This window comes from Grus americana, chromosome 6, assembly GCF_028858705.1.
Source record: "Grus americana isolate bGruAme1 chromosome 6, bGruAme1.mat, whole genome shotgun sequence".
NCBI lineage: Eukaryota > Metazoa > Chordata > Aves > Gruiformes > Gruidae > Grus > Grus americana.
Window position 1 is genome coordinate 229,200 of NC_072857.1, and position 27,614 is coordinate 256,813.

The 27,614-nt window shown below is 39.3% G+C and overlaps 2 protein-coding genes across 32 annotated transcripts in view; both read left to right on the plus strand.

The window, feature by feature from the left end:
* Nucleotides 1–12,446, plus strand: part of BAZ2B (bromodomain adjacent to zinc finger domain 2B) — a 158,142-nt gene extending 145,696 nt beyond the window's left edge. For 12 of the 20 annotated variants that reach the window (XM_054829077.1, XM_054829078.1, XM_054829076.1 and 9 more), the window contains 10 exons: nt 1,382–2,046; nt 2,597–2,873; nt 3,064–3,219; nt 3,684–3,844; nt 4,756–5,066; nt 5,454–5,589; nt 7,201–7,347; nt 8,608–8,867; nt 9,624–9,767; nt 10,983–12,446. In XM_054829077.1, the coding sequence (XP_054685052.1) occupies nt 1,382–2,046; nt 2,597–2,873; nt 3,064–3,219; nt 3,684–3,844; nt 4,756–5,066; nt 5,454–5,589; nt 7,201–7,347; nt 8,608–8,867; nt 9,624–9,767; nt 10,983–11,136 (2,411 nt within the window). In that variant the 3' untranslated portion in view covers nt 11,137–12,446. The remainder of the gene's footprint in view (nt 1–1,381; nt 2,047–2,596; nt 2,874–3,063; nt 3,220–3,683; nt 3,845–4,755; nt 5,067–5,453; nt 5,590–7,200; nt 7,348–8,607; nt 8,868–9,623; nt 9,768–10,982) is intronic. The other 8 variants (XM_054829089.1, XM_054829093.1, XM_054829095.1 and 5 more) reach the window with 3 other exon arrangements.
* A 2,702-nt stretch (nt 12,447–15,148) lies between these two features.
* WDSUB1 (WD repeat, sterile alpha motif and U-box domain containing 1) overlaps nt 15,149–27,614 on the plus strand; it is a 32,120-nt gene continuing 19,654 nt past the window's right edge. The window contains exons 1-6 of one of the 12 annotated variants that reach the window (XM_054829132.1): nt 15,764–16,339; nt 16,444–16,564; nt 18,793–18,954; nt 19,059–19,132; nt 20,974–21,376; nt 25,288–25,472. In XM_054829132.1, coding sequence (XP_054685107.1) covers nt 18,896–18,954; nt 19,059–19,132; nt 20,974–21,376; nt 25,288–25,472 — 721 coding nt within the window. In that variant the 5' untranslated portion in view covers nt 15,764–16,339; nt 16,444–16,564; nt 18,793–18,895. Of the gene's footprint in view, nt 15,485–15,763; nt 16,340–16,443; nt 16,565–18,739; nt 18,955–19,058; nt 19,133–20,973; nt 21,377–25,287; nt 25,473–27,614 lie in introns of those variants that run through there. The other 11 variants (XM_054829126.1, XM_054829131.1, XM_054829128.1 and 8 more) reach the window with 11 other exon arrangements.

Genomic DNA, 27,614 nt, shown 5'->3' on the forward strand with positions numbered 1-27,614 from the left:
GAACTGTAGGGCAAACCCATATTTTTTAATGTGTTGTCTTAATGAAAGTTTAACTCCCTGAATAGCAAAATAGACGTGTTCTCAGCTACTCCCTTTTCCCCTTAGATCTTTGTTTGCCCCGTTTCAGTAAATTCTACAGTTTATCAACTCCTAATTCCTTTATCTAAACATTGGAAGTGCGAGATGTAAACTTTTGAATGACCTATCCATTTAAAGAATAATTCTCCTTCCTTCTTCGTGTAGTGATTTTGGTTTTTATGCTGATACTCTAATTGTTTATATCTGGACATGCACCATAACTGTGGGCACATTTTGAAGTTTTAACAGGAGGGGATATTATTTTCTTTAATGAATTATCTTTGTGAAAATTGTGATTTTCCAGAACGATCAAGTAAACTTTTGTGGATGTTCTGGCCATAAACCATAAGCAGGACCTTTTTTTATTTGCAGTTGTAGTATCTGATGAAAAATAACTTAAGAAGTTGGAAGGTCGGGTTTTCTACCTCCTGCCCCCTTTCCTGACATTTTTCTATCCCATTTTGTACTTCTTAAGACTTTTCATCTAAGTTGACATATCAGCATAAGGGTAGAAGAGAAATGGTTAGGAAAGACTAGGAGACCAAGACAGACAGAAAAATGTTTTTCCTTTTCATAAAAGATAGATTTTTCGCACCTCATATGTTTGAAGAAACTGGCTTTTGCAGTCAGCTTCTGCTTGTTTAGATGTTGTGCTGTCTGATCACATCTGTCTGCTTAGCCGTATCTTGAGTCCCAGTCATCATGTTGGGTGGCTCTTGAAAGAGTTTTAAACTTTCAAGAATGTTGACAATGTTTGATTTTTATTGAAAGAGGTAACATATTTAATATTGTGTTTCAATATTTGGGGGATATTTGATTTCACAACAGGAATTTTGGTCCTCCTTTTCGTAGTTGGCTGTGAGTTTAATGAGTCTTTTGCCAAAATAAGCTTTAAGGCTATAAACGTTATACCCTCTTGATAGAAACAGAGGAGGTTTTTGATAACACATGGAGAGTCTTGCAAAAAGAAAACTGCCAAAAATTCGTCCCTTTCAAAGACTTCACTCTGGCAAACTGCTTCAGACATATATGCATCTTAAGGGAGAATACTATAGCTATGTTAACTGTACTGAGGTTATTTTTTCTCCAGATGTTTAGCAGGGTGTGTGCCTTGAAGCTTGTTTCCTTCTTCGAAGTGTTCTATAAAGTGACAAGTGATTTCACTAGGAAAAAAGAAAACAGATATTGCGATCTAGCATGCGTTGAGCCAAAAACGAAGTATTTTTTATTTAATTATGATGATAAAAATGGTCTAAATTAGTTGGTCTATTATATTTCATTTATGTTTCTTGTACATTTTTAGGCCTAGAAGAAATTGCAAAAGAAAAAGAGAAGTTAAAAAAGGTAGAAAGCATGCATATCAAAGAAGAGGAATTCGAGGCAGAAGAAAAATTACACTGTTTAAATACAACTCACTGTGAGCAAAAGGAAGATCTGAAAGAAAAGGACAACACTAATTTGTTTTTACAAAAGCCTGGGTCGTTTTCAAAACTAAGCAAACTGTTAGAGGTAGCAAAAATGCCACCTGAATCTGACGTTATGTCCCCAAAACCTAATGGAAGCGCAGCAAATGGCTGCACGTTATCTTATCCAAGTAACTCAAAAAACTCTATCTGCAATCTTCAGCCCGCTGTATCACAAAGCACCGTGGAGAAGTCTGATGCTAATAATCTTTTCAGTCCCAATGCAAGTGGGACAGGAAAGTTTTACAGTTCTCCACTAATTCCAAATGATCAGTTGTTAAAGACTCTTACTGAGAAGAGCAGACAGTGGTTCAGCCTTTTACCGAGAATACCTTGTGATGACATGTCAGTTACCCATATAGATACACCAGCTACTACAACTTCACTTACTCCTCAACCACATCCACCATCAAAGTCACCTTCACCTGTTCCATCACCTCTTCTGGGCTCAACCTCTGCACAGAGTCCAATGGGATTAAGTCCGTTTGCATTGTCACCACTGCAGGTAAATACATGAATTTTTGAGTCGTCTGAATTTGCTGTGCTTATTTGGGCAGCATTTCTGCTTAGACAAATTGTTTCACGGAAGTGCTATCATTGTATCTTCATTTCTTTATTTTTTTCTGTTTCTAAATGTTAATAACTAATTCCATGTTTCAGATGATTTATAATCTAGGAGGTTTTTTAATTAAAAATGATTAAAATAGGTAAAATTAGGTAACCCAATGTATGATATTTCATGTATTTCAATAATTTTATTTGGATTTTAGGAGGTTGGCCACTGGTATTAAATGAAAAGCAAATAAATAAATAAAAACTAGTTTTCCAGAAACTTTAAAAGCTATTATTTTTTTAAGCATTAACAGGGCCCTAATAAGGAGTATTACACGTTAAGTGTTACGTTAGTTTTTTCTTAAGCTAATCAAAGCACTGAGTAAAAGCCTTCCTTATGTTGTGGTTATTGTTTGACAAATAGCATCCTAATCATAATTCAGGTTTCTTTGTATTAATTAATAATGGTAGTTGGGATTGTGTTAACAATATATTCTGTGTAGCAGATGAAGACTGGGCTACCTATAATGGGACTTCAGTTTTGTGGATGGCCTACAGGAGTTCTTCCTTCAAATGTGCCATTTTCATCTCCTTTACCTGCTCTTGGATCAGGATTGGGATTATCAGAAGTGAATGGTAACTCATTCTTGGCATCTAGTGTTCCTGCAAGTAAAAGTGAATCACCAGCACTACAGACTGAAAAAACAGCTTCTGCCCCTTCTACAGCAGTTGAAGTAGCCAAGCCAGTAGATTACCCTAACCCAAAACCTATACCAGAAGGTAAGTATAATACAACAATAAGATGGAACTATTTGAAGGATAATTTCTGTAGTGCTGCTACGATGTTACAATTTTAAATTTTTTTTTAATAATTTGCCTATGGAATTTGGCTAGATGACTTCTCTAATCTGATTGTGTGTGATCACATTAAAAATACCTGCAAAGTGTTTATTTGCTTGTCTTGGTTTAGAAATGCAGTATGGGTGGTGGAGAATTACTGATCCGGAGGACCTAAAATCTTTGCTTAAAGTGCTGCATCTCAGGGGAATAAGAGAAAAGGCCTTACAAAAGCAAATACAGAAACACATGGATTATATCACTCTGGCCTGCATCAAAAACAAGGATGGTATGTAGTTGATATTTACGTTATGCGTGGTGGTGTGGCAAAAGACGACTGGCATAAAGCTCTTTGAGATGTGTTTAGATACAGAGGTAGAGTAGTGGCTGGAGAAAAAAGGTAAAGGCGTCATTGTCTGTAGATGCCTTTTCACGAGCCTTGTTCTGGAAAGTTACAGGATCGGAGAAATCCCGTTTAATATAAATTGCTTTAGTGGCGTAAGTGTGGGTAACCTTTTTAAGCTCTTTCCATCTCTGTAACACTCTAGCTCAGCCTCTCCTTCCCCTTCTTGCCTTTAAATTGCAACTTTGAAAACCTACAGAATTTGTTGTCCATAGTGGGTATCTTAAGAGTAGTACACTTTTACAACAGTTCTTCAACGTTTGACTGGAGTAACTGGTAAATCAGCTTGAATTTACTCAGAGAAGTTATAATACTAATTAAAATAATAAAAATGTGATTCTCAAATACAGTTGCAATTATTGATATCAGTGAAAATGAAGATAACCAGGTAACTCGAGATGTTGTGGAAAACTGGTCAGTAGAAGAACAAGCAATGGAGATGGATCTTGCTATTCTTCAGCAGGTGGAAGATCTAGAGAGGAGAGTTGCATCAGCTAGTTTACAAGTTAAGGTAAAACCAACTTTTAGTAAAATGTCTCTTTAAATAAGTGGTAAGAATTTAAAGTAGATAGTAGCAGTCCTTTTGCTGTTGGTAAGTGCCTTCTTATTCCATGTCTAATTGTCTGCAGATAAAACAAATCCACTGCAGCGGTATTGTGGATATTTGTGTTTGAAACATTTTATTGTGGTTAAATCTTCAGCTGAAGATTCTCAGAATTGCAGTTCCTGGAGAGTGTTCCTGTACAATGTGCAGTTCCCTCCACATTTTGTTAACCTTCTCTGAATGCAAAGATTTTATTGCACGTAGATGGCTCAATTATAGTGGGGTTTGCCACAGTTCTGCCTGGTTTGGGTGATTGTTGCTGTTAATGCTTTCAGAAAAGCCTTTAAGTACATCTTTGCTCAAGTCTTGTAGAGTCATGGAGAACATGCGATGGTTGTGAGTGTGAAAGAGTTAAGAATTCACGGGCTGTCATTATGATTTGGAATTTTTCCAAGGTGTGTGTAAGGATATCAAATTGCATGTTTGGTTATAGTACAGATGTAGTATTTGGGATCTAGTTTGTTCTAGGGATGGATGTTATTTCTCTGTGACCAATTGATACTGTCTCCTGAGCCTGTTGGACAGACAGACTTATTCTGATGTTTCGAAAAATAGAACAGGATACTTCAAAAGGAGAAAAGAATGCAGACTGTTGCAGAAAGGTCCCTTCAGAAGGTCTGGTAATGCTTGTATTTTTTGGTCAATTATTTTAGTTCCTTGGATATTTTGGAAACTGTCTCTACAGATGGATTACAAGTAACCAAGATCTACTGGAAACAGCGCTTCAGTTACTTAGTTTGATTCCATAAAACAGTTCCTCTGTTTACACGCTAAGTTAACAGCATCCAATAAATGCGCAAACCTTTCTATTAACATAGGGTTGGCTGTGTCCTGAACCTGCGTCAGAGAGAGACGACTTGGTATATCGTGAACATAAGTCAATTACTAGATTGCACAAGAAGCACGATGGAGATTGTGCTGGAGGAGGAGAAGGCAATACCAGCTCTCTAGAGCGGAAGAGTGACAACCCTCTAGATATAGCTGTAACCAGACTTGCTGACTTGGAGCGGAACATAGAGCGAAGGTATCTGAAGAGCCCCTTAAGTACCACCATTCAGATCAAACTGGATAATGTGGGCACAGTTACTGTCCCTGCTCCTGCACCATCCATTAGTGGTGATGGTGACGGGTAGGTTATTGAGATTAACTTGAAAAATTATTGTGCTTCTTTGCTAATTGGAGCCTATTTTCTTATTGCCTGTTATCTATGTACTTTCTTGTATGTCTGTGATCCGTATGGATCATGTTATTCTGCATGGTGCTTTGTAAAGATATTTTTTTGTTATGTTTGTTGATAATCTTGCAAAGTTATCTTACATTTAACTGGTTGTGACTAAGCTTTGAGGCACGTAGCCGCAGTCTGTGCACTACATGAAATTTAGTTGCTTAAACCTTATACTTATTGGCTGTGTACGTTTTGTCATTGCTTGGCTTTCAATGTGATAATGATTGTTCCACGTTTAAACATAAGCAAACACGGATGTGACCTACTTAATTTCTCTGTATTTCAATGCAGAACTGAAGAGGATATTGCTCCAGGGCTAAGGGTATGGAGAAGGGCATTATCAGAAGCGCGCAGTGCTGCACAGGTAGCTCTGTGCATTCAGCAGTTACAGAAATCAATAGCATGGGAAAAATCTATTATGAAAGTTGTAAGTGTTTTTAATTTTTTAAAAAAATACTGTAACCAAACTATTTTTGCTATATTCTATTTTCCCACTTTAGGCATTTTAAGATACCGTGGCAAATAATGTATTTCTTACTACTGCGTGTGAAACGTAATACAGTTGAACTGTACATTGTGCACAGATAAATATCAGCCTAGTGGAAAAGATTGTCCCTTGCTTGCCAAATTCAGCATCCTGAACTTTCTAAGATAAAAAGCCCCTGTAACTGGTTGCTTAAGGTGGTAAATATTCTTTGACATTTAGGTAAAAAAGAGGCATTTCTGGCTCCATCTGATTTAATATTTCTGATCTCATCCGTGACATAAGCTTTATGGAGGCTCCACATCACATATCCCAATTAAGGACTTCATTTTTCAGAAAGTTGAGATCCTCCAAATGTGTGGCTTTGTTGCATGCACACTTCTCACAACTGATACAAATTGGGCAAGTGTGTGAGCAAATAGGCTGAAATACCTGTTTCCTTGTACACTTAACAAGTAGATCTGTGTTAACTGCATATACAAAGAAGGCATGCAAAATGCATGTGTCAAAATTTGCATGGACCTTTGAACCTCAAATTTCTGAAAACAAAACTACTACTACAGCAATAGTGATTACGATGTGATTTAGTGTGGCCAGTGCCATGTAGTGGATGGCAAAAGTGATTCTATCATTAGTGGTCTTTTCCCCTAAGTTTTTAATTTCTGCCAGTCCTATACAGGTTCTAATTACATCTGGACAATTAAAGGATGATTTAAATAAAAACTACAGTACAAGGCTGTACCTTTGAGTTTATATTGCTACAAATTTAAAGCTATATCTTTAGAGCAAAAAGTTTATGAATTGAGTAGGAACACCTGAAAAGTCATTCGAATGTTTCAAGGTGTAGTAATTTCTTATCCAGAAAAAATACAGTATCATTCTCAATTTGAGCGAAATGTTCTATGCATTTAATTACACAGTAAATGTAAGTATGTGTTGAAAACATGTGGAGCTCTAAGTTCCTGAAAAAGAAGTCCAGATATAGAAGAGTATCAAAATCACACAATGTATGCAAGAAAATTGACAATACATATTTTAAGTCAGTGTGAATTTTAGGAAGTGCTAGGATCGTTTGTTTTGCCTTGCTGAATTTGTTCATGGTGGCCTTTGGATAAGATCCTTACTGATTATTATTTGAAAGTACTGTTGTAAAATATATATTATTTTTATGAAATAGCAATTTATATATGCAGTATGGGCATAAATTAAGAAAATTCCTGAGTTAGTATATGTGGGCCAAGTGATTTTGATGGGTATAAGATACCTTTACTTGTCATGGACATTACTGAAATATGTAAAAAGTATTTGTAGTTTTGTGTGCTGTAGGACACCTATCTTATAAAGAATTGCTTTTCAAATGGATTCCCAAATGTAGCCTTTAGATTAGTTCCTCACATACTGCATATATTCTTTTAAAAATGTGATCATTAGTAGACTCTGGAAAATAATTTTGAGAGTGAATTTGTGTGTTTGGAGGGGAAGGGCAATTTAGGTACCATTCCTGTATTTCAAATTTTAAAAATTGAATTGAAGCCATTTTTCATGTATTATTAGTACTGCCAAATTTGTCGAAAGGGAGATAATGAGGAACTGCTGCTCCTTTGTGATGGTTGTGATAAAGGCTGTCATACCTACTGCCACAGACCCAAGATCACTACCATACCAGATGGTGACTGGTTTTGTCCTGCCTGCATAGCAAAGGTAACACTAACCATAAAGGTGAAGTGACTTACAGTGACCTTTTTATAGACGGTAGAATTACAGGTCTACCAGTGCTTTTTTTGATGAAAATAATGGTCTGTATGTTTTATATTGGGCTGCCATTAAATAATGAGATTAGTAGTTTTATTTAACTTGGATTTTATTGGCAGTAAAGGCTACAGTTTTATTTGTTTTAAACTGCATTTTTTAATGTAAGTAGGTACACACTTTTCTTGCTGATTCAATACCACTGTTTTTTATTTCTCTTTTGGAATTTTTTTCAGTATTTCTTTCGAGCTTCATTGAGTGTTGACAGACCAATGTCTTAGATTCTGTTTGAAAAGAAAAATCAGAAAATATACTTAGGAAATATTTTTGTCATTTTTGTACATCATACTTTAGTTTTACTTTTTTGATACGCTGTACATTTGAGAGAGAGGCTATACATGTTTCCTGTGTGAGGCTGCTTTTTTTTTTCCTTCTCCCTCCCAAGAAAAATAGTCTAAATAGAACTTCATGTTAGTTCTATTCAAATGACAGAATTAGCAGTTAGTGTTGTTTAAAAGTCCACAATTTTCCCATCCCTAGTTAGTCCTAAAATTAAATGCATTTTTTGCTGAACTTGTTATTTATGTTTTCTACCATTACCTGTGAATACTTTAACTGAAGAAATAGCTTTACGGTAAATACTCAATTTTGTATTTTCTCTGAGTATTGCCAATGTGATCCTTTTTTTCTGTGCATCTTTTGTAATAAGGAAGACAAAGTGTTTTTTAAACCATTATGTGCAACAGAAGTAACAAAAACAGGTTAATGTCGAGAAATGATTGTGTAGTAGCTTATAAGGGTCTAACTCATGCTGTAACTTTTTCTGTCATTATCATGGTTATATTACAACTTACCTTGTTATAAAGATAGACATTACCTTATTGTGCTATAACTTATTCTATCACTTCTCTTGATATTCAAATATTTGTCTGAAACTATGCCAGCCTGGTTTGTTAGGAGGTACCGTTTTACCAGTCTGAAGGTCAGGTGCTTTTTATATTGTCACAAGTTGAGAACCTAAATCACTAGTAACAGGGATTTCTACAGCCTTCCTTGCCTTTAGAGAAGAGCAAGCAACGAATAATCTCTGATATTGAATATTGTGATTGTTTTGGTGCTTCTCTTTGTCTGATCTTCATTGCTGTCTGTGAATAATAACAGAGGTTTCTGTAATTTCTTGGTTATTGCTTATTTCAGTTCTCTCTATTGTAGGCAAGTGGTCAAACTCTGAAAATAAAAAAACTTCAAATCAAAGGGAAAAAAAGTAATGAACAAAAGAGAAGCAGGAAATTAGCAGGAGATACAGAGGATGAAGACTCTGCAACCGCAAGCACCTCCTTAAAAAGAGGAAAAATAGACCCTAAAAAAAGAAAGATGGATGAAAATGTTTCTGTAAGCCAATTAAAGCAAGAAAATTTCACTGCTATTAAGAAACCTAAAAGAGATGACTCTAAGGACCTGGCTTTATGCAGGTAAAGTGACAAATTCTAAACTTGGGTAAGTGTCGTTGAAACAAGTAGTTGCCTGATTCTTTTTATGTGTGTTCTGGGGAACAAGAACCCTATTCTTTGTCATGTATGCCATACAGGTTATGATAATTTGAGTGTATGTACAAGGGATTTAACATGTGCATGCTACGAGTAACTGCTGTATTTGGTAACAGAGCCCAAGAGTAAAGTACCTAATGTTAGAATGTGGCCTGTGAAATCTACTCCGTGCCCTTCCAAGAGTGGGAAGAACCCTGATAGCAGCAGTGGTACTGACAGCTTTCTCAAGTGTAGCAAAGATGATTATCCACTGCATCCAAAAGGCATTACGTTACGGAGGAGGAGACAGTAATAGGAATGCATCTGCTTTTGTAGTATTACTGGTCAATCAAAAGCCTCATCACAGTTTTGGAAAGCCAGTATTAGCATCTGGTTTACTGGTTTGCAAATGAGGTTCGGAAGTATTGAAGTTGCTGTGTTTTTCTTTTAGAATGTTGATCACTAGAATTTCATCTTACATAGGTTGCCTGGAGAGAACTTAATGCTGTTTTAAATACTCAGTTAAGACGTCCATCTTTATTGACAATGCTCTCGGCCTTACACAGGGCACAGAATAAAGTGCTTTCCTTTTATAAAGTGAATAGTTGGCAGTACACGATGAATTTACGGAACAGTGAAAAAACCTCTGTGAATATATGAACAGCTTTAAAAAATACTGACTTAAAACCTTATTTTATTCAGCATGATTCTCTCAGAATTGGAAACTCATGAAGATGCCTGGCCTTTCTTACTTCCTGTAAACTTGAAACTTGTTCCTGGATATAAGAAAGTTATTAAAAAACCTATGGACTTTTCCACCATTAGAGACAAGCTAAGTAGTGGACAGTAAGTAAACCTATTGCAAACTTTGCATTTTAAAAATATTTAAACATTGAAATACAGTACAATTTTTATTTATTTTTTTTTTTAAAATTAGTTAAACTATTTTGATGTGCCTGCTCTGGCACCTCTACGATTACTTTTAGTAACTGAAAACCAATAAAACTGCCAGGTCAAATGCACAAAATCAATCAAAAGGAAAAACTTTTTTCCCCTCCTCTTTTCTCATTGAGACATCTTAGTGTGGTTACATGTAAGCAAGAACCAACTGTGTGGGCTTTAAGCTAATGGAGTCCCTGTAAATAATAATGTCGTTGTGGAGTAAATTGGTATCCCTGTTGTGGGAAGCCAGGTAACATTCCAGTAATGGTGGTTAATAATTTTATAATCCTAGAAGTAGACTGCACAACTTCTTAAAAAAGAGAAAGACACTATATGCCTCTGTTCCCCTTCCCTCCTTGTTACACCCCTGTGCTCTAATGACTCCCCACCACCACAGAAAACTTTGTCACCCATAAAGACTGACCCTCTTCAGCATCTGTCAGCTCTGCACAAAGCAAGTTTCCTAGGGTAACACAAGGGGCTTTCTGACCTCTTCAGGCTTTTTCTCCCTTGAATCTGAGATTTAAATGCTCCACACATGCTCATGGGAATCAGCAGACTTGTAGCACTTACTGTCTGTCTCTTAGTAATTCCTGTGAATATTGGAACACAATATGTTCAGGATAATAAAAAGAATAACAAACACAATGTTACAGGATTGATCTGGGCAGCCTTTTTTTGAACCTGATTGTTCCTCTTTTAGGTAAATGCAGCTGTACTCAACACTTACTTTGGAAGGTCTTGAGCCCAAGAATAGATGAATAAATGGGAAATAGCCATAGCGTTTTAACTAGAAAGCTATTGAAGGGAAGGAGGAAGTTAATTTTTAACAAGTTTGTTTTCCAGTACAGGCTTGAAATTCTACATTAGAGTTTTTGAGGAAAATAGCAAATACAGTGACAAGAGTATTTCCTTCCACTGATGTTCATTTTCCTGTTAATATTTAAATTAGAATTGAAAAATTGAAAGTATAATTAATATGTAAAGCATTCATTGAATATTCTGTGGCTGGTTGTAAATACACTGATGTTAAGGTAGTTCTTTCTCATGTAGTTGAAGTGTTTTTTCCCCTTTGATTCTCCGTGTTGCAAAAAATCATTCACCTTTTTCTTCTTTCAGGTACCCTAATCTTGAAGCATTTTCGCTAGATGTCAGGCTTGTCTTTGACAACTGTGAAACCTTTAATGAAGATGATTCTGACATAGGCAGGGCTGGCCACAACATGAGGAAGTATTTTGAAAAAAAATGGACAGAGATTTTCAAAGTGAGCTGAAGTTACCAGAACTCTGTTTTCTTCTTCTTTTTTTTTTCTTTTCATTAAATGAGGACTGATAAGACCAGCAATGTGAACTGTATTTACATGAAAGTGCAAGGCACATGCTTAACTAATGACTGTTTTTTTCCTTTAAAATATCACAGAGTTGTGATACTAGTTCTAAAGGCTTCACTCCTACAGCAACCATGGCCCCTTGGTTATTGGTTTGTGTGTTTTAACAAACTAATTTAGGTAGAACAGGGAAGCACACCCAAAGAATTTCAAAGAAAGGGGTGTTATAGTGCAATAGCAATTTAAAATATATCAAAACGCACTGAATATTCAACCACCAGAGCTCTACTTGGGGAAATGATTCTCTTTTCCCTTTCAATAAATATCTATTTTTCATTTTTTTACTTTGTAGTTTATTTTTTAGTGAATGTATTTAATTTTATGAATTATTTATGATTATACAGCATTCAGAATCTTCGTTTTCTGTGAAAAGGAAGAATTAGAAAATTGCTTTAAATCTTGAAAATACAACAAGGAATGTTTTAAAATATAAAACAAAGCCAAGTAAAACTGTTTACACTGATGTGCTGTAAAAGCACTAAAAATTAAACTTTACTGTAGAGTTACAATTACATTTATATATATGTTGCTGCATCACTTGTGTAGTTAAATTGTATTTCAAGACAGTGAAGAAAAATTGAGACATGTATATACTGTTCATTATTGTTTATATTAAGTCTTGTTTTAAATATGTATGATGTGTACATATTGTTTGCAGACATTATTGTTTATGCCTTAGGAGGACGGTAGCATTTTATTTTAGTCTTAAGGTAATTATAGCTATATTGCTTGTACAGTAATTATCCTCTACCAACACTGTGGAGTCTCCTTAATCTTGGTAGTGCCTGCCTTTAAAACAGGGTGTAGGGGATATTAGTTTTCCATTTTTCTATTTTGTTATATAATTTCAAGCCACCACGGCCTCAAATTCAAGTATAATCATTTGTATCCATGTGGAATAAAATTGTGACAATTTCCTACGCACACAGTATTTTTTCATAGAAACATTTCCCTCCATTTGCCTTGCCACAGAAATAACAAAGACGACATTTGTAACCACTGTGTTTTATCTACTGTGTGTTGTGGTGGCCTGTTGGGGCAGATAGATCAGAATTTTTTTTTGTACTGATGTAAGAGTACTTGAACTTTTATTTAAAAGAAATGTTGTGGAAAGGTAGCATTCTTTTTCTTTGCCTTTTTTAGGAGTGTTATTTTTCACTAGTATGTGTGGCACGGATACAATAAAAGACTGTTTTGCAAACCAGATTTTCTTGGCGATTTTAATACTTCAGATCCTGTGTGCACAGGATTTTTAAAAATAGTATCTTGGGAGTCTTGCATTTAACATTCAGTTCTTATTATGATGCATCTAATTCTCCTGGCCTTTTAATGGTAATTCAAAAAGAAGCAATTGCCAAGCAGTCAGAGTGCAGTTCAACCGCCTGTCTGAATGAGCATCAGTAGCATTAGGTGTCACCACTGGGCTGCCTCGTGTTTGACCTGTTTCTGCCAGTCCTGTTTACTGTTGTTACAGTGTGAATGCACACGATAACGTAAATACATGCCACATGTCATGTTTCTTAAAACCACTGTCTATGCAAATTTTTGTCTTTTTTTTTTTTTTTTTTTTTTTGGTCTGTAGAAGGGCTGTGTTGACTGAAGAAAATTGAGGTATTACAAATGAATATTGCGGAACCCCAATACCTATAGCTCCCTCACAAAGTAGTGTTTCGGGGGGCTTTGGGGGGGAGGTGTGGGTTTTTTACTTTTAAACTAAGCCTGCCATGTTTGAGTCTTAGAGCCTTGTTTTATATATTCCCTTGCCATTATACTTCTTGTCTCTGCTGAGAAAGAACAGCCAGTGCCTGGTTTTTAATAAAATTTTTGTTTCTATTGCACTCCCCAGAACATCTTGTTCCATAATAATTTTCTTTCCTAAAGTCCTTTTAGAATAATTCGTGTTACTTAGAATAAAAAATTCACATTTGGGTGTCAGGCAGTCTTGCATTCTAACGTTAGCTCCACCACTGACTGCTTCACACCTTTCCTTTTCATCACCTTTCTGAAGATTTCAATAAAAAGGTTTGCTGACATGTTCCAGAGATGTGAAGATTAATCAGTGTTATGAATGTACGATGGTAGGCTTGTAAGAGTGTTACAAGTATGCTTTGATTATTGGGAAAACTATTTCTTTGATGCAAAACAGAATTGGGTTTTCTTTCTCAGATTCTGTACTGGTTAATGCTTTATCTGCCATACTAGATCTAATATTAGTTTTCTGAAAAGTCAGATCAACGTTACCAGCTACACTGCACAGATGCATTTTTTTCAGCTTGTATCCTAATTCAGCTGAACAGCCGGGAAAGTTAAGGTGGTAACAGCTACTATAGCTATGACAGTGCATCACCTCTCTTAACTTGACATTACCAATGTATTGCTTTGCTCACTAACAGCCATTGTCTTCATTATTACTTCAGTAAATTTACAGGAATTATTACATTTGAATGGCAAGCTTGAATCATACACATGCCATCACATATCTCCACAGAAAAGAGCAGGGATATAACCACTATAAAAATGTGCTTAACTTTTCTTCTTTGCTAACTTTCTCTCCTGTTGATGTTTCTGTTTGTCTCTTTTCTTAGAGGAAAGGTTTTCCAGTGTGCTCTTCCTTTCTGAACAAAGTATGCTGGTCTCAGTTTAGAATATTGACAAGCTTTCAGACTCTTTTTTAAGTACTGTTAATGGTGCTCAATGAAGAAGAGTTCTGGTTGTGAGTGTGGGTTCTTTTTTGTCTCTTGGCAGCTCTTTGAAAAAAATTGGATGATATAAAAGCAGCAGCAAATCAGAAGTTGTAGTTGTCTTGGACAAAATACGCATCTTTTTAAAGAGGTCTAAAAGTTTTTATTTAATCTTTCTATAGGATTTCTGTAGTTTCCTAACAACAATTAGAAGGGTAGAGGTGCTCTGTTAACTGTGAATGAACACAGACATCTGAGGAACAGTCATGGGTGGCCTAGAGGACCATGTTTATTAAACTTGTATAATTCCTAAATGTCTTAAATTTACCAAAACATGCCTGCAAACTGAGGGCTAAAGACTGAAATCAGGAACACCACAATTATGCTATTTGCTTATGTAACTCTTTTTTAACTACCTTGAGCTTAGAACTTCAAAGTTAACCAGAATTTTTTATAGCTGGTATACACCTTCAGAAAAATGAGTGTGTTATCTTTCATTACACAAATTTCTATTGCTTGTATTGTCCAAAGATAGTAGCTAAATTTCTGGGCATTTTACTGATTCACAATGTCTTATTTAGCAAGTAATTTCAAGTTTTCCATCCATAAAATATTATGGAACAATCTTTAAGCGTGTTGGTGTTGCATTCACAATCCACACAATTTAAGTGTGTGGTATTCACAATCAACTGTCTACCTTCCTCTTCAGTAAGGGAGTCTCTAATAATTGATACAGAGTTCTTTTAAGGCCATGAGGCGTTTTATTTAGTTATGTATAATCTTATGGATAGCTGCTAAATCAATGCAACACATAAGAAATAGACTGAATGCTAGCCCATCACCTAGGATTCAGAATAATTAACAGGCAGTCATGAGCCAGTGAATCAAATAACGTGCAATCAGATAACACGTACTATAAACCAGAATGCAAGATCATAGATTCAAACGTGGAAGGTAAACCATTTACAAAAATGGGAATGTTTCCTGGGCAAAGAGTGACCCCAAGAAAGCGACTTCGTTTTCCTTTCTAAAAAAAAAAAGATAGGTGTCGTGATAAGCCATTTATTTTGCATGTGTCTGGATGCAAAAATGGCAATGATGTAAATTTCTCGGTCGATGATGGGCTGAGGGAGTTGTACTTGTTTGAACCCCCTTCACTTCAGCTGGTAACTGCAGGTAACGTCACGCGTTCACCCGCGCTCCGGCTCAGCGCCGCCTTCTGCGGGCAGAGGCCCTGCCGGCCGGTGCGCCGGTGGCAGCCGGGAGGTGCGGGGAAAGGTGCCGCGATCTTTTGTTCCACCAGCTGGGAACGCAGCCCTGCAGCCGCAGCAAACCGGCACACCCGGTGTGGAAGCAGGTGGCCCTGCGGCTACCGGCCCTGCGGCTACCGGCCCTGCGCAGAGCTCAGCGGCACCCCGCTCTCCTGCCCCGAGGCGATCTTCACCAGCTCCTCCCTGCACCCCGCTGCCCTCGTCACAGGTGCCGACGCCCCCTTTCAGCCCGCCTCCCGCTAAGGGGCCTGCGTCACACAGCGACAAAACGCACCCGAGCAGGTAAAAAGGCCGTGGGTGCCAAATGGATCCAGGCCGCCAAATCTGAAAGGTGGAAAGGGCTTGGACAACAGTTGCGGGCGCGGTGGGGTAAAAGCAACTTCCACGCTGACGTCGCTTCAGTGGGCGGAATGACGGAAGCAGTGAGGAGTCGGTTAACGCGGAAACGCCTTCTCCGCCTTGGGCCTTCGCGCCGTGGTGCAGCCCAGAGCAGGGGAAGCCAGCTCGGGCTGCGCCACCCTGAGGAGGCTGGGGGGGGGGTCTGCGTGTGCGCAGCCACGCTGGCTCGTGCGCGGGGGCCGCGCGGCAGGAGCGCTCCGCGGCGGGACGGGCGGCCCAGGGTCGTGCGCGGGCAGCGCGCGGTGGCGTGTATCCTCCCGCCTTGAGGCCGGCGCGGCGGTCGGAGCAGGCCCTGCCGTGCCCGCGGGGGGGGGGCGGGCGGCGGGCGTTGGGGCCGTGTCCGGCCGTGTCTGTGGCGCGGCCGTGCCCGAGAGCGGCGGTTCGAGGGGCGGTGAGCCGGTGTTCTGCGGCCGGCCGCTCGGCGCCGGTCCCCTCAGGGCGGGCGGGCGGGCGTGACCTGTCGCTGCCGTTGCGGGGGAGCTGCGGTGGCCTCCCGCGCCGCTCCGAGCGGCTGAGGCGAGGGCCCTTCCCGAGTGTCTACCTGAAACCCGCCATCAGAGTTCGGGGTGAAATACGGGCCGTTCTCCGGAGCCGTGTCCCGGGCTGCGCCTCCAGTGCAGCGGCGTTAGCTGGTGGTCGGCTGAGGCGGTGGTAACAGGAAAGTGCCTAGAATTGCTGTTTCTGCGAGCAGCTGCTGGTGGCTTTTGGATTAGGAGAAAATTGTGATTGCTAGAGAAGGTAATGCTGTAATGCTAAACATCTCTCTGGTGACAAATGCGCCAGATTCTCGTTGCTTCCTCAGCTAGTTTAAACTATTGATACCCGAAACCTTTCATTCCTAGGTTTGCTTTTCTGCAGTGAGCTCCTGAAAAATCTCACGACGAGATTAAGGTGCCTTTTTCAGCCTCATCTTTCCAGATGCCAAGCTTTGTCTGACTCTTCAGTTTCTCATTGTTGAAGGAAGTACGTTGATTTTCTTTCTTAAGAGACGTTGTTGACACTACTTAATATGTTTAATGGTTTTAAACAGTATAGTGATAAAACTAGGAGAATCTGGAAGCTAAAATAGAGAGTATTCAAAGATCTAATCTTTAACTAAATTGGCATGCTATAGGCTGCCTAAAGGGAGCAGTGATGTTGCCTTTGTGTCTGTGTGTCTACATATATATGTGTGTGTATGCATACGTTTATACATGTGCATATTTATATGTCCACACATATACGACCATCTGTGTGTATATATATCTATAAAACCACACCTGTTTGTGGTTGTCTCTTAGCTCTGAAATTATTGTTCAGAATGAAGCATTTAATAGTCTGCTGATTTAGATAAACTATCTCAGTATAAATAGTATTGCTGCTTTTGTTCAGCATAAACAACTTCTAAGCGTTGTAGTTAATTCCTTTTGGCTCTGTGCTTCCTTATTCTCAGGAAGCTTGACTGTGATCTGCAGCATGGGGAGGAACTGGTTGGAATGTACCTTTTAGGGGCTTTCCCAGGCATCAGCAGTGTAAATCGCTTGTGTAATGTTGAGATCTAAACTGGTCCCAGCAGTCTTAAGTACTGAGAAAACGTGCATGGAGTTCGTATTTTGTTGTTTTATGTAGCAGCAAATGCAATTTCTGGAGAGGTTCAGAATTCTGATCACCCTCTTGAATATTCACATTTTGACTTAAACGCGTTACTCAGTATGCAGTGTTTGATTTGCATGAAAATTGAGTCAAATCTCTCATTGGCAACACAAGCCAGTTGGTGTTACTCTGATGTTTTGCCATCACTAATGTTGCTGCCTAACTGTGAACGGTAGCAGAGGTTTGAATTTGAGTAAGGTATTCAGGCCTGGAAAGGAAAACATACCTTGGACTCTGGTCATCAAATCGTAGTGCTCATCTATGGTAGACTTGCGGATATGAATTTATTGTTTAATCTGGTTTTATTCTAAAGAATATATAGTACAATTCAGTAGACAATTGTATAACAAGTGCTCTAAATCCTATATTTTTAAAAGTAGTGTATCAACTGTTGAATCTGCAAACTGCAAGTTATAATTCATTGGAATGTATTTCAGCAAGCTCCAGATTAGAATACTTTCCAGGAATCTTTTTGATACTGCTTCCTGATTAATTTCCGGAGGGTCAATGGGATTGTAAGTGGGAAGAGAAAGAATGCTGAATATATGTGGTTATAATTGCTGAAAATGTTTATATAAGTGTAAGGGGTTTTGTATGCTCTTGGTACAGCTGAAGCATTGCTTCAGTATGGTCTATACCGTACTAATTGTTTTCTGTTAGAGCAAAGCATAGTTGAGGGCATGTCTCATAATGATGAATTAAGGTGAATAAAGAGTGAACAGTATCTGACTGCTTCTGTAGGACTCTCCTAATGTTGATGTTTTGCTATAAACCAGGTGACCCTTGATTCTGTGCTCAGTTATTCTGTTTTTGTTATCTCTACTTGTTTCTTTTTAGGTAACTTTGTAAATTTGTTAGTAAGACTTGCCTTTTCTCTGTATTACATTCAAAACAATGGGGCCTCATCCTGGTTGCATCCTCCGTGCACTGTAGTACACAATTGTTAAAAAATACAGAAGATAAAAATCATAGAGCTTCTTGGCAGTGCAAGGAAAGCGCTGTGCTCACACCTAACTGAAATTTTCTCCAGCTGTCAGTTGATGTTTTCCGCTATAATGCTTTTAGTCTTTGTAAGTCTTCTGCAGTGCTCTGATCAGCTCTATTCCTCCCTGCCCGCTGCTCAATAGTTTAGATTCCCATCTCTGTGTATGTCTCTCTCCTGCTGCTCTCTGTATCTCTCTGGATCCTTGCTTCTCCCTGTGCATAAAAATTAATATTGCTTATTTCCTCTTTCAATTGTTACCACCAAAAAAAAAAAAAAAAAGAGAAGGGGTGGAGAGTTAGGAAGGACCAGAATAACAGTCTCTTCCAGTTTCAGTAAAGCAGCTGTGGTTCCGTTCCTGTTCCCTAGACCAGCCCTCTGACTTCCACCGAGGCTTTCCTACTCCTGACCCTTGCACTGAGTACTCCAGACCCTGCCTTTTTTGCATTGGTTGCTGTGCAGGCAGAGGCACAGCATTGCTGGGAGAGGATGTGAATGTTCTTTTTAATATTTGCACATTGCAGGGGTGGGGAAATAAATTGCCTTTTCCTTTCTCCGACGGGGGTCCTACACTTAGTCACCTAATCAGATCGCTCCAGGAGGAAAAAATACAACCTGGCCTGTGGTGATACAGATAATAACTTGATTTCACAAGAGCAGGGAAGATAATAGAAAGGAAGATGCACTGGCTCTTTCCCAGCAAATCAGTAGCAGTCACATCCCCAAGGCCATACCTCAGGTTAGCTTGTATTCTTTGTTCTTGCTTGCTTCTCATAGCCATTAGTTCAAAATAGCTGTTAGTCTTTGGATGCAAAGTGGAATTTTCTGTGATTTGTATTTCAGTCGTAGCACACGTTTGTGGCCTGCTCCCAGCTGGAGATTTAGCACTCTATTTCATCCTGGGCTGAGGTTTATAGGTATGATGAGACATGTTTCTGCTGATTCCACGCTTTCACAAAAAAGTTTGTTGATATGGATGGCTTGGAAATGGATACATGACACTTTCAGTTAGCGAGAGGATGATTTGAAAGCAAATACAAAGACACCTTTTAACTTTCATCCTAGATTGGTAGGAAAACTTAACAAGCTTTTTTCATTTAGATCATATTTAATAAAAATTTATTGCTATAACAATCTAGTAATAGGTACCCTACTAATAATTGGCTTACTAAGGTAGTTTGCCTTCTATGATGGAGTAACTGCATCAGTGCACAACTACTGATGTCATCTACCTGGACTTCTGTAAGGCCTTTAACGTGGTACCACACAACATCCTTGTCCAAACCCTAGAGATGGGTTTGGCGGATGGACTATTAGAAGGATAAGGAGTGGGCTAGCTGGCCATGTCCAAAGAGTTGCAGTCAATGGCTCGGTGTCCAAATGGAAACCAGTAACGAGTGGTGTCCCTCAAGGGTCCGTACTTCGACCAGTACTATTTAATATCTTCATCAGTGACACAGGCAGTGGCACTGAGTACAGCCCTCAGCAAGTTTGCAGATGACACCAAGTTGAGTGGTGCACTTGATTTGTTGGAGGGAAGGGATGCCATCCAGAGAGATGCTGACAGGCTTGAGGAGTGGGCCAACTCATGAAGTTCAAAAAGGCCAAGTGCAAGGTCCTGCACCTGGGTCAGGGCAATCCCTAGTATCAGCACAGAATGGGGAATGAATGGATTGAGATCAACCCTGCGAAGAAGGACTTAGGAATATTTGTAGATAACAAACTAGGTATGAGTCAGCAATGTGTGCTTGCAGCCGAGAAATCCAGTTGTATTCCGGGCTGCATCAAAAGAAGTGTGGCCAGCAAGTTGAGGAGGTGATTCTCCCCCTCTCCTCAGCTCTCAGGGAGTACTGCGTCCAGCTCTGAGGTCCCTAGTACAAGAAAGACACGGACCTGTTAAGAGTGGGTCCAGAGGAGGGCCACAACAGTGATCAGAGGACTGGAACACCTCTCCCGTGAAGAAAGGCTGAGAGCATTGGGTTTGTTCATCCTGGAGAAGGCAAGATACTGGAGAGACCTTATAGCAGCCTTTCAATATGTAAAGGGGGATCATAAGAAAGATGGAGAGAGACTTTTTACCAGGGCCTGCAGTGACAGGGCAAGGGGAAACGGTTTTAAACTGAAAGAGGGTCGGTTGAGATTGGGTGTGAGGAAGAAATTCTTTATTATGAGGATGGTGAGACACCGGAACAGAGCAGCTGTGGATGCCCCATCCCTGAAGTGTTGGACGAGGCTTTGAGCAGCCTCGTCTAGTGGAGGGTGTGCAGGGGGTTGGAACTAGATGATCTCAAAGGTCCCTTCCAACCCAAACCATTCTATGATTCTGTATTCCGGGGGCAACCATAATTAATGCTTTGACTGTATTCTACAGTGCCCATTTACTCCATTGGGTCTAGTGTAGAAGCAAATAATAACAAATTTGAACAGCTAAATTCTTAGTGTAAAATAACTAGAATAGCTTGTTTAGCCACTGCTCTAAGACCAAGTAGATACTACGTAATCTTGCATGTAAAACACTGCAAAATTGCAAGTTAACTTTAAAAGTTTAGATAAATTCATTCTAACCAAGTCATAAACCCCTCATCTCATTGCTGTGATTAATCTCTGATTTAAGTTGAAGATAAAGCAATGCTTAGATGAAAAATCTGCCTCTGCAAATAAATTTATTATTGCTTTTCTGGAGAATGTGTCTTGTTAAGGTAGTATGTTTCATTTATGAAATAGGAGAGAGAAGTCTAACTGTTTAACTTTTTTCCAGACATAATGGCGACATTAATTCACACTTTATCAGATCATAGTGATGATGTCAACTACTGTGCCTTCTCATCATCGTGCTTGGCTACTTGTTCCTTGGACAAAACAATTCGAGTTTATTCTTTAAACAACTTTGCTGAACTTCCGTACTCACCTTTAAAAGGTCATACGTATGCTGTCCACTGCTGCTGCTTCTCTCCATCAGGGCACCTTTTAGCTTCATGTTCTACAGACGGCACTTCCATGGTTTGGGACACTCGTGATGGCCGGATGCTGGCAGTGCTAGAGCAGCCCAGCGGCAGTCCTGTTAGAGTCTGCCGATTTTCTCCTGAGTCCACATATCTAGTGTCAGGGGCAGCGGATGGGAGTGTAGTTCTTTGGAACACGCAGTCATTGAAACTGTACAGGTGAGTGCCAAATATTTTTTGACAGCCTTGTTTACAATAAGAAGAATATAATTTAAGTATTATGCTGTACTGTGTACGAGACTTGCAGACTTACACCACTGATTGATATCCTGAAGGAACAGGAATAGGATTTAGAAGACCAAAAGATTATCAGTAGGAGAGGGAGAAGATCTGAGTCTTTTTTTTTTAAGTTAAAATAATGCAAACTCAAGAAGCTTGAATTTTTAATAAGTTATCTTTCCTCTAAATTCTGATTTTTTTTTTTTAAGCTCATGAAAGTGTTTTCCTTGATTTAACCTGATGAAATCAGGATGTATTGCATAGTGCATGCATCTGGTTTCTAAACAATGGGTTAACAAACTGTGATATGTAATACACAGTTAGTTAGAGGAGCCTGACTGTGCTATGTGCCTTATATTGCATCACACATGATAGTTTTTAATGAAGTATTTAATTATAAGGATATTTGGAGTCCAGGAAGGTCTTAGAAGCTTGATAGTAATCCAGCAATCAAAGAGTTTGGAAACTATTGACTATATCCTAAAACTATACGGTTTAAGACATAATGGTGACAGAAAGGAGTATTGGAGCTGAGTGAGTTAAGTATGACAGCCAGCATTTCACATGGGTTTCCAATAAACATTTGAAACAAAGCAGATGAGCATTTTTAGTGATGTTGCACAGTTAAAGGCATGAACCTTAGGCTGATCCTCAAAGTCCATCTCTACATCTGTATTTCAGTAAACTCTTCAGGCCAGTTGTTTTAATCTGTTCTTAGGCAAAACATTATTATGTTTTAAAGCAGCAATTACACAACATCTTTCTAAACTCAGGAAAGTAGTTAAGAATTTGAGAGAATCAATGAGATGTTTCAGTCAGAATGAGGTAGCAGCTGCTTCTGAAAGCCAAACTTGTTTGGTTTTGGTAATCCCTGTCAAGCATGTTACTACTTTTGTGGCCTGTCTACCTTTACTTTCCACAGCAGTGATTTAGATGGGAACTGTAAAATTTTTCAGAATGATTGTTTATAGTCGTTTGAAATCATGTAAGTCTGGAAACCTGTCCATAAATAGATTTCTAATATATTTTTGCCACCTTGTTCTTTGTAATGCATACATAAACACTGAAATGGTTGTTTTGTTTTCAGAGAATAAAGAGGTATCGATTGTGTATTGTTTCTTAGTTTTATCTTTAAGAGAAATTGGGAATTGCTGTCATTAGTATTCTGAAGTCCAAGGGTTTATCTATTTTTAGGTATTACTAGTGAAGTTGGTTTTTCTTTTTTTTTTTTTTTTTTTTTTAGAATACTTGTTACTGACAGGGAAAACCCCACAAATATTAAAAAGTAATTTATTGCAAGTATATGCTATTAATATTTGCGGTGATGCATTTTTTAGACTGTCCTGGTTTAACCCGGCCGGCAGCCAAACCCACCACACAGCCGTTCGCTCACTCCCCTGCCCCAGCGGGGTGGGGGAGAGAATCAAAAAGAAAAAGGTAAAACTCGTGGGTTGAGATAAAGGCAGTTTAACAGGACAGAAAAGGAAGACAATAACAATTAAGAGAACATCCAAACCAAGTGACGCGCAGCACAATTGCTCACCACCCAGAACCGGTGCCCAGCTAGTTCCTGAGCGCCGTCGCCTCCTGGCCCACCCCCCAGTTCTATATGGAGCATGACGTCACACGGTCTGCGATATCCCTTTGGCCAGTTTGGGTCAGCTGTCCTGCCTTTGTGTGTCCCCCAGCTCCTTGGGCACCCCCAGCCTCCTCCCTGGCAGGCCGGTATGAGAACCTGAAAAGTCCCCGACTGCTTGGCAACAACTAAACACATCAGTGTGTTATCAACGTTATTCTCATCCTAAATCCAAACCGCAGCACCAACCAGCTGCTAGGAAGAACATTAACTCTATCCCTGCCAGAACCAGGACATGGACCTACATCCTTAATTTCCTCCTAGTTGAATAGTGGATGTGTAATGACTATGTAGAAACTGTATTGTTGTTTTAAGCAGAAATTATTCTATTATGGTGTTTCTGTTGTAAAGAAACAAAAAAGAACTTGAACATTGCAGTTCTGTCCCCTTCACTTCACACTTAAAAGTTCGTTTTGAAGTGTTAACATGCCAGCAGTAGTCAGCTTAATTTTCATTGTATATATTTTGGGATCTGATGAATTTTTTTTATTATCATTGTCATTTGTAATTGCAGATGGAAAAGTGCACCTGTCCCATTTTCTCAAAGCTGAGATCAATATTACTTAGAAATTATCAAGTTACTTAAAAATTACGTCAGGGGATTTTAGTTAACCATCTAATGTCAGCCTGTGGTCCTGTTTCTTTTGCAACAGTTGATTGTGTTCATGCTAAAAAAGAGAACACTATTAAGTCACTTGACTAAATATACAGATGGTAATTACAACAAAGGTATCCAGTTACTCCTTATCAGCTCAACTGTTGTAACTGACTGTTCGCATTGTTAAGGAAGATGGCTATTTAACTCATCTCTATGATGGATGTGAGCAACATGAAGCAAGCTAATTTATGTGTATTTCTTAGCATTCTGTATTTCCTCTTCAGTAGGTATGATACTCCTATCTGGCCTGAGAATTTTAAATGCGTACTCTGAACATGTATAGTACTATTTATTTTACTGTTTCATTTTCAGAGCAGAATCTGCAGCTTTTTGTGTGAAAGAAGGAAAGTTTTAAAAGCTGCACTGAGGAAAAAGAATTGTACATAAAAAAATGGGAAGCACTGTAGTGTATTTTATAGTATTCTTAATGATAGAAGTAAGGGAGTCAGTGCTTTTTTGAAGGTCTTGGGTCTGATTAGAGAGTCTCAGGAAAATTTATTGACTTGTCGTCTGTGGCTTTAAGTTTGGCACCTCTGGCAGTAAATAAAATTTCTGTCAGCAAAAGAGAATGAGCAGCTGTTCTACAAAATACAATGACAGATTCAGATGGGGCTTTGGGCAACCTGGGCTAGTGGAGGGTGTCCCTGCCCGTGGCAGGGGTGGCACTGGGTGGGCTGGGAGGAACTGTCCAACCCAAACCATTGTGTGATTCTATGATGACTGACATTTCTTGCTGTATGACCGCTGCTTATGGCTGTGATCTTTTTCTTGCACTTAAAGATTCAACTATGCATGCTGGGCCAGTTCTAGTGTCCATTAAAAGGAGCGAGACACTTTCAATTGACTAGGTTGCTATCAGATGACGTAAAGGATGGTGGGTTGACTCCACTTACTTCTGAGGATTGATCACAATTCCAAATCTGCTAGGATTTTTCTTTTTAGATCAATTTTACAAAGTGCTTTGGCTGACCTAGTTAAAATATAAAATCCTTTTTTTCACATTGCTTTCTCTTGTGTACAAGTAGTCCAAAATTAACCCTATATCATAAATCGCAAAGTATTCTACTCAGCTACAGCTTATGATACGGGTTAGTAGGTGTTCTGTTTTGTCTTTGAAAACAGAACAGAGAAATTTTGTGAGTCTTTATCCCCCGTTTCGTGTACATGTAAATCTATGTTATGATAGTTGTGTATTTGTCTTTGACTTAAAATTTATCCTGCCGTAGAATCTTAACACTGCATTGTGCCTTTCAAATGGTAAGTCCGCGCAGATTGTCTTTAGTTTGAGAACTATTTTATCACTCAGCTAAAATTATTGCCTTGGGGTGCCATCTCACATTTTTCCTCCTGCGGTCAAAGAGCAGGTCCTGGTTCCTGCAGCTGTGCTTATTTTGCATCTTGTTCCACAGTTGATGTGAGTTTCTCTCCTTTGTTACCAAGTTCCAAAATGCAAAACTTAGAACAGTTTGTCTTATTGTATCAGATTGCATTTTAGAGATCACTTCTTCAGAATATTACTTATTCTAAATGGAAATCCTGTGTACTCTTGCTTTTCAGATCTGGGAATGTTAAAGATGGTTCTCTGGTGGCCTGTGCATTTTCTCCTAACGGAAATTTCTTTGTCACTGGATCATCGTGTGGTGATTTAACCATTTGGGATGATAAAATGAGATGCCTGTATAATGAAAAAGCACATGATCTTGGTGTTACCTGCTGTGATATTTCTTCACAGCCAGTTTCTGGTTAGTTACTTGACTCATCAGGGGAGTAACGTGGAAAAAAAGTTATTTTATTTTTCTCTAGCTCTTGTTTTCATATTCTTTTTGTCACCAGCGCACACGATAGAAATGACATTGGGAAGAGCTGATGTTTTAGAATATTCTGAATATTCTTCAGTAAAAGTTGTGGTTAGGTTGGTGACAGGGAATGTACTATGTCAACAAAAAAGGTGATTAGCATGCTTTTGATAGCTTTCGGTAGCTAATTATCCTGACAGGGTTTTGGAAAATGTTTGGGCAGTGTCTGTAAGTGAAGCCTGTCTCCTGGGGCTGACAAGGCCGTTAGAAGATGCAGGGCTTGATTACCATTCCCACTTGACCTTTTCATACTTTGGTTCCCCAAGAAGCAGGACTGGATTAAAACAATGCAGAGAACTGTAAACCTAATAAGCTGAATGCTTTAGCTGTGGGATGCGAATAGATAGACTGTTTTCCTGCACCTGACTTTCTAGGAGGAGGAGTTTGTAGCCCAGAATCTCATGTGTCCCCCTAAGATGTGGTACTGTTCAGATGTCTTACAGCTGTTCTAGCTGACCTGTCTGTATAAGTTGCGCTTCAATTTTGTCATTATGTGATTCTTCACAGTTGTGATGGGCAAGAACTTAGTTTTTTCTTTTGAGAGTGAAATCTGATGTTCTTGCATATATTTGAGTATTGAGATCAAAACCAAGGCAAGCACAGTGTAGGCCTTTCTCAGGACTGCGTTGCATGTTATGTTCAGTTTTCATTCATTTCACATTTCTAAGGCTTTCCGTGGAACTAAAATAATTAGAACCTAGATTTCTCTATATGCAAAAACACGTATACTGAAAATTGCATATTTAAGCTTCCAGCTATCTTGGGGAAAGGTTTTCATTTGTGTGTACTGGCTCTTGAAAGTATTGTTGTGGTGTAACCCCACTGGGCAGCTCAGCCCCACGCAGCCGCTCGCTCACTCACTCCTCCCCAGTGGGATGGGGAGAGAATCGAAGGGCAAAAGTGTGAAAACTGGTGGATTTGAGATAAAGGCGGTTTAATAGCGAAAGCGAAAGTTGCACGCGCAGGCAAAGCAAGACAAGGAATTCATTCCCCGCTTCCCATGGGCAGGCAGGTGTTCAGCCATCCCCAGGAAAGCCGGGCTCTGCCACGTGTAACGGTGGCTTGGAAAGGCAAACGCCATCGCTCCGAGTGTCACGTCCTGCCTTCTTCCCCCAGCTTTTATTGCTGAGCACGATGCCATATGGTATGGGATAACCTTTTGGTCAGTGGGGTCAGCTGTCCCGGCTGTGTCCCCTCCCAAGTCCTTGTGCCCCCCCAGCCTGCTCGCTGGCGGGGCAGGGTGAGCAGCAGCAAAGGCCTTGAGGCCGTGCAAGCGCTGCTCAGCAGTAACTAACACATCCCCGTGCCAGCAGCACTCTTTTGGTCACAGACGCAAAGTGCAGCACCGTAGGAGTTACTGTCCCAGCCAAAACGAGTATAATTATGTTGCAACACAGACTTTTTGTATAACTGTGTGGGAATACTGAAGGTTTGCATGTCTAAGCTTACATAGCTTGTGTAGTGGGAAGAAACGTTTGCACAAACAAGAACAACTTCTATTTGAAATATCCTGGTAGAAGTTAATTGCACTACAGGAAAGTGTCATAACCAAACAACCAAATATTGAAAATTCTGGAATATTGTAAGAGTCTGAAAAGCTGAAAGGTTAATTTGTATCAATTTTTGTCAGGTAAAAGTGTTTAATAAAGACTCAGGAAATCACATAGTTGTCTGCTTTTGATGAAGGTTGGGAAATTGGGCAGAAGCCTCCTTGTCAGATCTAGGAAGTAAGGCTGTAACTTAACAACTTTGTAGGTATACTTTTGTGCTTTCCAGATCTACTATGGAGACAGTAGTCTCCGTAAAGATACGTATGCTTCTGTTTTCAAAGTACATGAGCTGCTCTTTCAAAGGTAACAAAAACTGTAACCGAGCAGCCACTTGCATCTTCCAGTGCTAAACGCAGCAGTAAGCACGGCTCTCTGCGTACCGCCTTGTCTAAGAAGGTGGTACAGAGCAGGAAGAAGGCAGGTCAGAAGCAGGAGAAAACTGAGGAGGTAGAATGTGAGCGTATACTTCAGTACAGAG